General features: G+C 52.4%; 1 protein-coding gene across 1 annotated transcript in view; it reads left to right on the top strand.

The window, feature by feature from the left end:
* megf8 (multiple EGF-like-domains 8) overlaps positions 1-13,836 on the top strand; it is a 165,183-nt gene that overhangs the window by 102,416 nt on the left and 48,931 nt on the right. Inside the window, exons 13-14 of the mRNA XM_038813080.1 lie at positions 255-428; positions 13,327-13,541. Coding sequence (XP_038669008.1) covers positions 255-428; positions 13,327-13,541 — 389 coding nt within the window. The remainder of the gene's footprint in view (positions 1-254; positions 429-13,326; positions 13,542-13,836) is intronic.

Here is a 13,836-nt window from a genome sequence, read left to right as displayed (position 1 = left end):
TGTGGTCAGAAATGTGGATAGAGTTGAGAGGTCATTGGAAAATATTTTAAATGGAGAATGTGCTTGTAATTTACAAGCATTTTACAAGCACATTCTCCACGAATGAAACATGTTGGACAAGGAAAGAGATGATGACAAAATGGGAACTAAAGAGAAAGGTGGGCACTAAGTACAGAGATGAAAGATAATGAAGAAATGACAGTTAAAAAAACTAAGTGATCAGCAAACTTTCCATCGACATGAATATCCCAAAGGAGCAACATTCTGACATTCAGCCACATGAAGCGATAACCCAACAGGTGACCAAAAGCTTGTGGTCAAAGAGCATCTGGAATGAGGAAGGAGAGGAGGCGAGGGTTTGGAAAGGGAATTCAGGAGCCAAGTCCCCGGTTAGTTCAGACACACTAGAGGCCGAGGATCGATATTGGGTAAGTCAGAGGTAATTGAACAGGAAGAGAAGCTATTGCAAGTGATCCTCTGGCTGCGATTTGACACAGTAAGAAGTCTTACAACACCAGTTTTTTTTTTAGTTTTTTTTAAATTTAGAGTACCCAATTATTTTTTCCAATTAAGGGGCAATTTAGTGTGGCCAATCCGCCCAACCTGCACATCTTTGGGTTGTGGGGGTGAAATCCACGCAGACACGGGGAGAACGTGCAAATTCCACACGGACAGTGACCCAGGGCCGGGATTTGAACCCAGGCCCTCAGCGCCATTGGCAGCAATGCTAACCACTGTGCCACCGTGCTGCCCTTTACAACTCCAGGTTAAAGTTCAACAGGTTTGTTTCAAACACTAGCTTTCGGAGCACTGCTCCTTCCTTAGGTGATTGAAGAGGAGGGTTCCAGAAACATATACATAGACAAATTCAAAGATGTCAGACAATGCTTAGAATGCGAGCATTTGCACGTAATTAAATCTTTACAGATCCAGAGATGGGGGTAATCCCAGGTGAAAGAGGTGTGAATTGTCTCAAGCCAGGACAGTAGGCAGGATTTCGCAAGCCCAGGCCAGATGGCGGGGTTGAATGTAATGCGACATGAATCCCAGGTCCCGGTTGAGGCCGTACTCATGTGTGCGGAACTTGGCTATAAGTTTCTGCTCGGTGATTCTGCGTTGTCGCGCGTCCTGAGGGCCGCCTTGGAGAACGCTTACCCGGAGATCAGAGGCTGAATGCCCTTGACTGCTGAAGTGTTCCCCGACTGGAAGGGAACATTCCTGCCTGGTGATTGTCGCGCGATGTCCGCTCATTCGTTGTCGCAGCTGCATGGTCTCGCCAATGTACCACGCTCCGGGACATCCTTTCCTGCAGCATATGAGGTAGACTACATTGGCCAACTCGCACGAGTATGTACCGCGTACCTGGTGGGTAGTGTTTTGTTTTTTATTTTTATTTGAAATTTTTACATCATAAATAACAGAAAAGAAAAATAGAAATAGAAGAAAAAACAACCCCCCCCCCCCCCTGAACAAAACAGTGAAACAGCAAAAATAAATAAACAACTAAACAATACAATGTACAATGAATCATAACCAATAAACCAATAACCAATAAACATTAATAGATCCCCAACCCCCCCCCCCCCCCCTACTGACCCCCTACTGGTGCTGCTACTGACCATCTCTGGGGCAGCAGGGTAGCATAGTGGTTAGCACAAATGCTTCACAGCTCCAGGGTCCCAGGTTCGAATCCCGGCTTGGGTCACTGTCTGTGTGGAGTCTGCACGTCCTCCCCCTGTGTGCGTGGGTTTCCTCCGGGTGCTCCGGTTTCCTCCCACAGTCCAAAGATGTGCAGGTTAGGTGAATTGGCCAGGCTAAAATTGCCCTCAGGGTCCAAATTGCCCTTGGTGTTAGGTGGGGTTACTGGGTTATGAGGATAGGGTGGAGGTATTACCTTGGGTAGGGTGCTCTTTCCAGGAGCCGGTGCAGACTCGATGGGCCGAATGGCCTCCTTCTGCACTGTAAATTCTATGAAATCTCCTAACGCTCCGCCAGGAAGTCTAGGAACGGTTGCCACGGCCTGAAGAACCCCTGCACCGATCCCCTTAAGGCGAATTTGACCCTCTCCAATTCAATAAACCCTGCCATGTCATTAATCCAGGATTCCACGCTTGGGGGTCTCGCATCCTTCCACTGAAGCAGAATCCTTCGCCGGGCTACCAGGGACACAAAGGCCAGAATACCGGCCTCTTTCGCCTCCTGCACTCCCGGCTCATCTGACACCCCAAATATTGCGAGCCCCCAGCCTGGCTTAACCCTGGAGTTCACCACCTTCGATAGCGTCCTCGCTACATCCCTCCAAAACTCCTCTAACACTGAGCATGCCCAGAACATGTGGGTATGGTTTGCAGAACCCCCCGAACATCTCACACACCTCTCCTCACTCCCAAAGAACCGGCTCAGCCTTGCCCCGGTCATATGCGGCCTGTGCAGTACTTTAAATTGTATCAGGCTAAGCCTGGCGCAAGAGGAGGAAGAATTCACTCTTCCCAAGGCAGTTGCCCACGTAACCTCATCGATCTCCTCCCCCAGTTCCTCCTCCCACTTACCTTTTGACGCGTCCATCGAGGCCGCCTCCTGCGCCTGTATCAACTGATAAATTGACGAAGTCCTACCTTCTCCAACCCACACCCCCAACAACACCCTATCCTGGACCCTGGGCGCCGGCAGCAGCGGGAACTCCACCACCTGACGCCTAACGAACGCCCTTACCTGCATATATCGGAACGTGTTTCCGGGGGGGGGAGCCTGAATTTCTCCTCCAGTTCCCTAAGGCTCGCAAACTTCCCGTCGATGAACAGGACCCCAACCCTCCTAATACCCGTCCTGTACCAGCTCCGGAACCCCTCATTCTTTTTCCCCGAGGCAAACCGATGGTTCTCCCGTACCGGGACCACACCGAGGCCCCCACCTCCCCCCTGTGACGTCTCCATTGCCACCTCCCCCTCCATTACCCACTTGCGCACCATCGCCACGTTGACAGCCCAGTAATACCAGCAGAGGTTAGGCAATGCCAGCCCCCCCCCCCCCCCCCCCCCCCCCCCCCCCCCCGCTCCGCTCCGCTCCACAAACACCCTTCTCACCCTTGGGGTCTTCTTAGCCCACACTAATCCATTGATACTCCTGTTAACCCGTTTGAAAAAGGCCTTGGGGATCAGGATGGGGAGGCACTGAAACAAAAACAGAAACCTCGGGAGCACCGTCATTTTAATGGACTGTACCCTACCCGCCAGGGAGAGCGGCAGCATATCCCACCTTTTGAACTCCTCCCCATTTGTTCCACCAGCCTTGTCAAGTTGAGCTTATGCAGGGCCCCCCCAGCTTCTAGCCACCTGCACCCCCAGGTATCTAAAACTCCTCTCTGCCCTTTTTAGCGGAAACTCACCAATCCCCCTCTCCTGGTCTCCCGGGTGCACCACGAACAGCTCACTCTTCCCCATGTTAAGCTTATACCCGGAGAAATCCCCAAACTCCCTGAGGATCTTCAGCACCTCCGGCATTCCCCCCACCGGGTCCGTCACATACAATAGCAGATCGTCTGCATACAACGATACCCGGTGTTCCTCTCCTCCTCTCCCCCCCCCCCCCAAATTCCTAGACTCCCTCAAGGCCATGGCCAGGGGCTCTGTCGCCAGCACGAAGAGCAGGGGGGACAAGGGGCACCCCTGCCTCGTTCCTCGATATAGGCGGAAATATTCCGACCACCTCCTGTTCGTGGTCACACACGCCACCTCATACAGCAACCTCACCCAGCTGACAAACCCCTCCCCAAACCCAAGCCTCCTCAACACCTCCCACAGGTATCCCCACTCCACCCTATCGAAGGCCTTCTCCACGTCCATAGCTACTACTACTTCCGCCCCCCCCCTCCACCGGCGGCATCATAATTACATTTAGGAGCCTGCGTACATTGGTATTCAGCTGCCTCCCTTTCACAAAACCCGTCTGATCCTTGTGTATCATCCCCGGGACAGAGTCCTCGATCATCGTGGCCAATATCTTTGCCAGCAGTTTTGCATCTACATTGAGAAGTGAAATCGGCCTATACAACCCGCACTGCAAAGGTTCCATATCTCGCTTCAAGATCAGGGAGATCAGCGCCCTAGACATCGTCGGGGGCAGGACCACCTCTCTCCCCCCCCCCCCCCCTTCCTATGCCTCATTGAAAGTCCTAACCAGCAGTGGGCCCAACAGGTCCACGTATTTCCTGTAGAATTCCACCGGGAACCCATCTGGCCCCGGTGTCTTCCCCGCCTACATGCTCCCTAGTCCCTTAACCAGTTCCTCCAACCCAATCAGCCCCGCCACCCGCTCCTCCTCTACCCTCGGGAACCTTAGCCGGTCCAGAAAACGACCAATCCCCTCCTCCTCCGATGGGGGCTCAGATTGATACAGTCCCTCATAGAAGTCCCTGAAGACCCGGTTAATCCCCACCGCACTACGCACCGTGCTTCCCCCCCTCCTTCCCTCACTCCCCCAATCTCCCTCGCTGCCTCCCGCTTCCTAAACTGGTGTGCCAACATCCTGCTGGCCTTCTCTCCATGCTCGTACACCGCCCCCTGCGCCTTCCTCCACTGCACCTCCGCCTTCCTGGTGGTCAACAAATCAAACTCGGCCTGAAGGCTGCGCCGCTCCCTGAGTAACCCCTCCACCGGGGCCTCTGAGTACCTCCTATCTATCCTGACCATCTCCCCCACCAGCCTCTCCCTCTCTCTTCTCTCCTTCCCTTCTTTATGGGCCCTAATGGAGATTAGCTCTTCCATGACCAACGCCTTCAACGCCTCCCAAACCACCCCTACTTGCACCTCCCCGTTATCGTTGGTCTCCAAGTATCTCTCTATACACCCCCGGACCCGCCCGCTAACCTCTTTGTCCGCCAACAACCCCACCTCCAAGCGCCACAGCGGATGCTGGTCCCCTTCCTCTCCCAGCTAGAGGTCCACCCAATGTGGGACATGGTCAGAGATGACTATCACCGAGTACTCCGTGTCCTCTACCCTCGGAATCAGCGCCCGGCTCATTACAAAAAAGTCAATCCGAGAGTAGGCCTTATGGACGTGGGAGAAGAATGAGAATTCCCTGGCCCCCGGCCTCGCAAACCTCCACGGATCTACCCCCCCGCTATCTGACCCATAAACTCCCTCAGCACCTTGGCCGCCTCCGGCCTCCTGCCCGTCCTAGACCTGGAGCGATCTAATGCTGGGTCCAGCATTGTGTTAAAGTCCCCACCCAGTATCAAGCCCCCTGTCTCTAAATCCGGGATCCGGCCCAACATGCGCCGCATAAACCTCGCATCGTCCAATTCGGGGCATGTACATTTACCAAGACCTCCCGCACCCCCTGCAGCTTACCACTCACCATCACATACCTACCTCCGTTGTCTGCAACAATGCTCAGCGCCTCAAACGACACCCGCTTCCCCACCAAGATCGCCACCCCCCGGTTTTTTGCATCCAGCCCTGAATGAAACACCTGTCCTACCCATCCCTTTCTTAGCCTTACCTGATCTGCCATCCGTAGATGCGTTTCCTGAAGCATGACCACATCTGCCTTAAGCCCCTTCAGGTGCGCGAACACACGGGCCCGCCTGACCGGCCCGTTCAGGCCTCTTACGTTCCAGGTTATCAGCCGGATCAGAGGGCTACCCGCCCCCCCCCTCCCCAGCCGACTAGTCATAACCCTTCCTAGGCCAGCCACTTACCCGCGCTCCCCGCACTTCTCGTTCCTCCCAGCGGCGGACCCCCGCCCCGACCTCCTCTACAAACTGCAGCTCTCCCTTGGTCATTCCAGTAGCAACCCTGTTTCCTTCTCCTCTCTCTCTCTCTCTCTCTTCTTCTCCCCCCCCCCCCCCCCAGTGTAAGAATCTCCCTTTTCCCCCCTCCTGTCCATCAGCGGGCACTCACTGCCCCCCCCCCCCCCCAAGTGTAAGAATCTCCCTTTCCCCCCTACTGTCCCTTAGCGAGCACTCACTGCTCCCCCCCCCCCCCCCCCCCCCCCCCCCCCCCCCCTCTCCTCTCTCTCTCTCTCTCTCTCTCTCTCTCTCTCTCTCTCTCTCTCTCTAATAAAGGTCTACGCCTCTTCTGGCATCTCAAAGTAATAATGCTGATCTCTATAGGTAACCCACAGTCGAGCCGGCTGCAACATGCCAAACTTCACCCCCCTCCGGTGCAGCACCGCCTTAGCCCGGTTGTACCCGGCCCTCTTCGTAGCCACTTCTGTACTCCAGTCCTGATAAATCCGGATCTCTGCATTCTCCCACCTGCTGCTCCGCTCTTTCTTGGCCTACCTTAGCACACATTCTCTGTCCGCAAACTGATGGAACCGCACCAGCACCGCCCGCGGCGGCTCACTGGGCTTGGGCCTCCTCGTCAGGACTCAATGGGCCCCCTCCAGCTGCAGGGGCCCCTGGAAGGACCCGGTGCCCATCAACGTATTCAACATGGTGACCACATAGGCACCCACATCTGAACCTTCCAGCCCCTCCAGGAGACCCAGAATGCGAAGGTTCTTTCTCCTCGACCGATTCTCCAGGTCCCCGAGCTTCGCCTGCCATTCCTTATGGAGCACCTCGTGCGTCTCCACCTTCACCGCCAGGCCCAAGATCTCGTTCTCGTTTTCCGAGACCTTTTGTCAGACCTCTCGGATCGCCGCCCCTTGGGCCGTCTGGGTCTCAGCAGCTTATCAATCGAGGCCTTCATCGGTTCTAAGAGCTCTGACTTCAGCTCCGTGAAGCAGCGCTGGAGAAACTCCTGCTGCTCCTGTGAACACTGCTCCAACGCTGCCTGGTCTCCACCCACCGCCATCTTAGCCTTCCTTCCTTGCACCTGTCTCTGCTCCAACTCCACTTTTTTCACGGCTCCACTCCTTGTCTAATCTATACAATTCTGAGGGAGTGATGTTATCCCCTTCCCACATTGGGGATCGTCAAAAAAGTGCCGCTGGGGGCCCTAAAAAGAGCCCAAAAGTCCAATTCTAGCGGGAGCTGCTGAATGTGCGACTTAGCTCCACATAGTCGCAACCGGAAGTCTCTCCTGGTGGGTGGTGTTCTCACATGTAATACAGTAGTCCCCCTTTATAACGCGGGTGTTGGGGTCCAAGACAGCCACCCGCGTTGCATCCAAGCCGCGGATATCCACGATGGGGGTTTTAAATTTATTTAAAATCTATGCATGCGCTTCCCATTGTGAGTCTACGGGGGGCGGGGGGAGAAGTCAGACCCCCGTAGACTCACAATGGGAAGCGCATGCATAGATTTTTAAATAAATTTAAAACCCCCATCGTGGATCTAATTAAAACAACCCACAGAAACTTACCAGGAACTTACAAGGTCTTGCTGTCTGCACCCCATCTGCCGCACGCGCTTGCACCCTGCGCTGCATGTCAGTTTCAAAGGCAAGGCTGGGATTCAGTTTTAGGTGTCAGGGCTGTCAACTTGGTGGTTTGGGAACAAGTGGCAGGGGGGTGTTGCATCTCTCCCAAACCCCTGCAGTTCAGGCCTTTCTCCACACCACCGCCCCCACCCCCTCCCTCCCACCCCCACCCTACCTCAACCACTATGGAGGTACCAGCTGTAGCTCTGCACTATCCACTTCCGGACGCTGTGTGAGCTGTTCCTCTCTCACTGAATCTCAGTGAGAGAGGAGCAGCCGGCAGTGTCAATTTCAGCCGGCAGTGTCAATTTCAGCGGCCGGCTCACTTTGATCCGGAGAGGGAAGCTGACAGTTGGGGTCCATAAGCCCCCCCGCCGTATATCGCGAACCGCGGTATTGCGGAGCGCGGTATAACGGCGGACTACTGTAGTGGTATCCATGTCGATGATCTGGCACGTCTTGCAGAGATTGCCATGGCAGCGTTGTGTAGTGCTATGCTCGCTTTTCTGAAGGCTGGGTAGTTTGCTGCAAACAATGGTCTGTTTGAGGTTGCGCGGTTATTTGAAGGTAAGTAATGGGGGTGTGAGGATGACCTTGGCAAGATGTTCATCTTCATCGATGATGTGTTGAAGGGTGCGAAGAAGATGTCGTAGTTTTGGAGGAATATTTGAACAAGTTCAAACTTGTGTATGAAGATGTTGGCGTATTGAGGTGCGAATTTGGTCAAGACCTCCTCACCACACAGGACCTTCAACCGACGTTATACACCAGATACATCAATGACATTTTTTTCCTTTGGACCCACGGTGAAGAATCACTGAAACGACTACACGATGACATCAATAGGTTCCATCCCCCCATCAGACTCACAATGGACTACTCTCCAAAATCAGTTGCATTCTTGGACACACTTATCTCCATCAAGGACGGTCACCTCAGCACTTTGCTTTACCGCAAGCCCACGGATAACCTCACGATGCTCCACTTCTCCAGCTTCCACCCGAAACACATTAAAGAAGCCATCCCCTATGGACACAGGACCTTCTCAGACGAGGAGAAGCGTAACAGACATCTACAGATGCTGAAAGATGCCCTCGTACGAACGGGATATGGCGCTCGACTCATCGATCAACAGTTCCAATGTGCCACAGCAAAAAACCGCACCGACCTCCTCGGAAGACAAACACGGGACACAACCGACAGAGTACCCTTCGTCATCCAGTACTTTCCCGGAGTGGAGAAACTACGACATCTTCTTCGCAGCCTTCAACACATCATCGATGAAGATGAACATCTTGCCAAGGTCATCCCCACACCCCCACTACTTGCCTTCAAACAACCGCGCAGCCTCAAACAAACTATTGTTTGAAGCAAACTACCCAGCATTCAGAACAGAGACCACGTCACCACACAACCCTGCCACGGCAATCTCTGCAAGACGTGCCAGATCATCGACATGGATACCACCATTACATGTGAGAACACCACCCACCAGGTACACGGTACATACTCATGCGACTCGGCCAATGTTGTCTACCTCATACGCCACAGGAAAGGATGTCCTGAAGCGTGGTACATTGGCAAAACCATGCACAGTAAGAAGTCTTACAACACCAGGTTAAAGTCCAACAGGTTTGTTTCAAACACGAGCTTTCGGAGCACGGCTCCTTCTTCAGGTGAAGGAGCCGTGCTCCGAAAGCTCGTGTTTGAAACAAACCTGTTGGACTTTAACCTGGTGTTGTAAGACTTCTTACTGTGCTCACCCCAGTCCAACGCCGGCATCTCCACATCATGAAAACCATGCAGACGCTGCAACAACGAATGAACGGACATCACGCGACAATCACCAGGCAGGAATCTTCCTTTCCAGTCGGGGAACACTTCAGCAGTCAAGGGCATTCAGCCTCTGATCTCCAGGTAAGCGTTCTCCAAGGCGGCCTTCAGGGCGCGTGACAACGCAGAATCGCTGAGCAGAAACTTAGAACCAAGGTTTGCACACATGAGTGCGGCCTCAACCGGGACCTGGGATTCATGTGGCATTACATTCATCCCCCACTATCTGGCCTGGGCTTGCGAAATCCTGCCAACTGTCCTGGTTTAAGACAATTCACACCTCTTTAACCTGGGATTACCCCTATCTCTGGATCTGGAAAGATTTAATTACCTGCAAATGCTTGCATTCAAAACATTGTCCGACAACTTTGAATTTGTCTCTATATATGTTATTGGAACATACCTCTTCATTCACCTGAGGAAGGAGCAGTGCTCCGAAAGCTAGTGTTTGAAACAAACCTGTTTGACTTTAACCTGGTGTTGTAAGACTTCTTACTGTGCTCAGCCCAGTCCAACGCCAGCATCTCCACATCATGGCTGCGATTTGACAGGTGGGAATGGAACCAATTGAAAGCAGCCCCAGGGATAGGAGAGAGAGAGTAATAATTTTACCGGGGACTAAGACATCAAAGGTAAGAGTTGAAGGTGGGACCGAGCCGATTCGAGGCTGCAGGAATGATGAGATGTCCCGCGGGTTGAAAACTAGAGAGTTGGGATTCTAAACGTGAATTGGGGGATAGTTTATTCCAGGGGCATATGCAGAAGGAGCTGAAGTTGGGAATGGGGGCTGTATGAAAGCAATACAAGAGGTGGCCTTGTTTGTGGTCGACACTGGGTGTAGCGAGGCCGTGTGAGTTGACAGGGTAATTGTGAATACAGGTTCGGGAGTTTACATGGACGGTGAGATTCAGGCAGGTTTCAAGAGCATGATGAATTGAGATGGAGTCTGTAATCACTGAGGATTAGAAATTATTCCGCACAGGAGCTGAGAGAACGTTTATAGTGTCATGTGAGAGTACCTTTAAGAAATGGGTGTTTCAGAATGTACGTTTCAGAAATGTACCTTTAAGAAATGGGTGTTTATCAGTGATGTCAGAGTGTGGGTGGAGCTGGGCTGTCTGTCAGCTTTTTACTTTTGTGTTAGGCTGTTTGCTGCAGGGTGTGTTTTAGTTTTGTTTTCAGTGTTGGAGCTGAAGCCAGACAGAGCAGGTGTACTGTTGATCTCTCTGCCATGAAAAGACTATCTCTTGATCATTTGGTGAATTCGGAATTATAAATGTTCTCAGTCGTGAATGTAAACCTAATGTGCTTCTGTTAAAAAGTGTTTCTTTTGTCTTCTGGATGTTGTTTGGGATGTTATTAAGCATTACATAGATACATAGAATGCAAAGAACATACAGTGCAGAAGGAGGCCATTCGGCCCATCGAGTCTGCACCGATCCACTTAAGCCCTCGCTTCCACCCTATCCCCATAACCCAATAACCCCTCCTAACCTTTTCTGGACATTAAGGGCAATTTAGCATGGCCAATCCACCTAGCCTACACACCTTTGGACTGTGGGAGGAAACCGGAGCACCCAGAGGAAACCCACATAGCCACAGGGAGAACATGCAGGCTCCGCACAGACAGTGACCCAGCGGGGAATCGAACCTGGGACCCTGGCGCCGTGAAGCCACAGTGCCAGCCGTGTGCTACCGTGCTGCCGAGTGTTTTATTCTTTGGGGGTTGTATTTGAATTGATGGTTGCTACAATGTTCACTGTATGTTTTGAAAAGGTTAACTTGAGTTCATAGAATAAACATTGTTTTGCTTTAAAAAGTACTTTTCCATTTCTGCTGTACCACACCTGCAGAGTGGGCCATGTGCTCCCCATACCACAATCTATTAAAAGTTGTGGGTCAGGTGAACTCCATGATACACTTTGGGGTTCTCTAAACCCTGGCCCATAACAATAGGACATGGGCCCCATAGCACACCTGCCCTCGCCACATCTGACTCCCACTCACCCAGATTCCCACCCATTCTCCTCCCAGGCTTCCAGCTCACCATTTTGACTTTCCGTAGTCCCACCCCATTCCACCACCATCATCTAACACGCTCTGCACCCCCAACCCACCAGGCACATAACCCGTTGAATCTTCCCCTCACCCCCCCCCCCCCCCCCCCTCAATATATTGATCCCGGACCCCGCCTGAGCCCCTTCTTCAGTACGCTGTCCCTTGAACCATCACCTCACATCCCTCACCCAATATGCAGTCCTTCGAACCTTCCCCATCCACCCTACCCAATATGCTGCCCCTGTTACGGATGCCAGACTAGATCTCAACAGTGGCTAAGATACTGGACTAGAATTGAGAATCGCAATGTTTTTTTATTTTTTCAAACTGTGCAGAAAGATAGATTCGCTCCAGGGCTGATTACATAAGAAATAGGGCTTGGGTTATTTTTACAAACAGACTTTATTATAGCAAAAGAAAAACAATATTTAATCTTTTAAACTTCAAATTACCAAGAATAGCTTATGTATCTCTTAAACCTAACACAATTTCCCATTAAACAGCACTTAAAATGATACAGCTCTCAACTCCACTTACACTGTTAGGCAAGAAAAATACTTGCATTATAGAACATATTCCTGTTGGCAGTGAACCTCTTTCAGACCATGTCCGAAAGCCTGCATCTGTGACAGTTTTTTCATGGCCCCTCCCGATCGTTCACCAAATCCTTCTGCTCCCAGCTGTTTGAACAGGATTATTTTATTTCTCTTTGCTCCACCCAGTCCCTCCAAGGTGGTTTTGTCCAGGCGTGTCCAGACATTGCTATCTGGGCTTTTGACTGCCCACTCTCTTTTACACAAAAGAACAGGGTCATGCTATGAATAAGCAACTAACAAAGAACAGTACAACACAGGAATAGGCCCTTCAGCCCACCAAGCCTGCTCCTACCATTCTGCTGGTCTACAGCCTTTTACAGGGTCCGTATTCCTCTATTCCCATCCTATTCATGTATTTGTCAAGGCGCCCCTTAAACGTCACCATCGTACCTGCTTCCACTACCTCCCCCGGCAACGAGTTCCAGGCACCCACTACCCTCTGTGAAAAACACTTCCTTCACACATCTCCCCATAACTTTGCCCCAATCTATGGACAAAAGAGGCCATCAGACTCCATAATGGGCTGGTCAGACAAGTGTCCCGGAGGACAATGAATCTTGAGTGAATCACCCCAGCTGAACAGGGTGCTTAGTCTGAATTGGACAATGTAACTCAAGCCAGCTAGGTGTGGGTATATATCTCTGATTCATGTTAGAGCAGTGTAACACCTCCCAGTCATCACACCCCAGACCCTCACCTCACCCCCTCCCGCAGTATGCTGTCCCTTGCACCATGACCTCACACCTCTCGCCCAATATCCTGGTCTCCGGACCCTCCCCTCGCCCAATATGATGTACCTCGAACCGTACCCTGATACCCATCCCATAATATTCTGATCCCCCCCCAACCCATAAACCCGCCCCTCCCTCAATATGCTGCCCCTGGTCCCTCCCCTAACTCTTCCCCCAATACGCTGTCCCTCGAACCCTCCCCAATACGCTGTCCCCTCAGCCCTCTCTTACCTAGGACACTGCCCTCGCACACACCCCTCAATGTGCTGTCCCCCATTCTCTCCTTCCCCCCTCTCCAATATGCTGACCCTCCCCTCACCCATCCACCAAACGACTAGGCTTCCATTCTGTCCCCTCTCTCTCTCCATCCCCCCCTCCCCAAATAGTACATACCATCCTGAGGCCCCAGAACCTCCCTCACTCCTCCCCCAATACACTGACCCTAAACTCTCCCCTCACCCCCCTCCCCAATAGTTCCTCCTCACTCCTCCCCCAATACACTGACCCTGGAACCTTCCCTCACCCTTCCCTTAATACACTGTCCCTTCGGTCCCCCATCTAACACTTTCTCCCTCTGAGACCATTTCCGGGCTCTCTCAACAATTTCACCCCTCCTCTGCACCCATTCCAACACGCACACACACGCGCGCGCGCACACACACACACACACGCGCACACACACACTGCTTCTCTCCAAATCCCGAGTGCTATCTGACGTTGTCTGTTTCTGTATCACAGTGTATGAGCCCGAGTTTCCTGCCGCTACGATGTGCTGCAGGCATGTGTGGCCGATTGCTGAAAGGGGCGAGAGCCAGCTGTAATTTGTCATGTGCCAGCTACCATCAGTGCACCCGCTGTATCCGCCATTCTCACTGCGGTTGGTGTGCCACCCGAGGCCTGAATGGAAACGGCAGATGTATCCAGGGCGGTCTGAATGGGCTTCAAGACGGTATGTACTATGTGCGACAGATGGTCACACTGTCAACAGATTGTATTCCTTAGGAAAGCGGTGGGGAACTCGTGCCTCGTTTGTGGTGTCAGGCGAAGCAGGGACCTGTATCCAGTGGGAGGACAGGCGGTCAGAGGCTTGTGTTCTTTGCGTACAGGCCCGAGGAAGACCAGTATTCTGAGTGGGGGATGGCTGTAGGAAACCTGTTTCCTGTAGAACATAGAACATTACAGTGCAGTACGGGCCCTTCGGCCCTCGATGTTGCGCCGACCTGTGAAACCATCTGAAGCCTATCTGAC

Source organism: Scyliorhinus canicula, chromosome 12 (genome assembly GCF_902713615.1).
Source record: "Scyliorhinus canicula chromosome 12, sScyCan1.1, whole genome shotgun sequence".
Lineage (NCBI taxonomy): Eukaryota > Metazoa > Chordata > Chondrichthyes > Carcharhiniformes > Scyliorhinidae > Scyliorhinus > Scyliorhinus canicula.
This window is presented reverse-complemented; position numbering and strand designations above follow the sequence as displayed.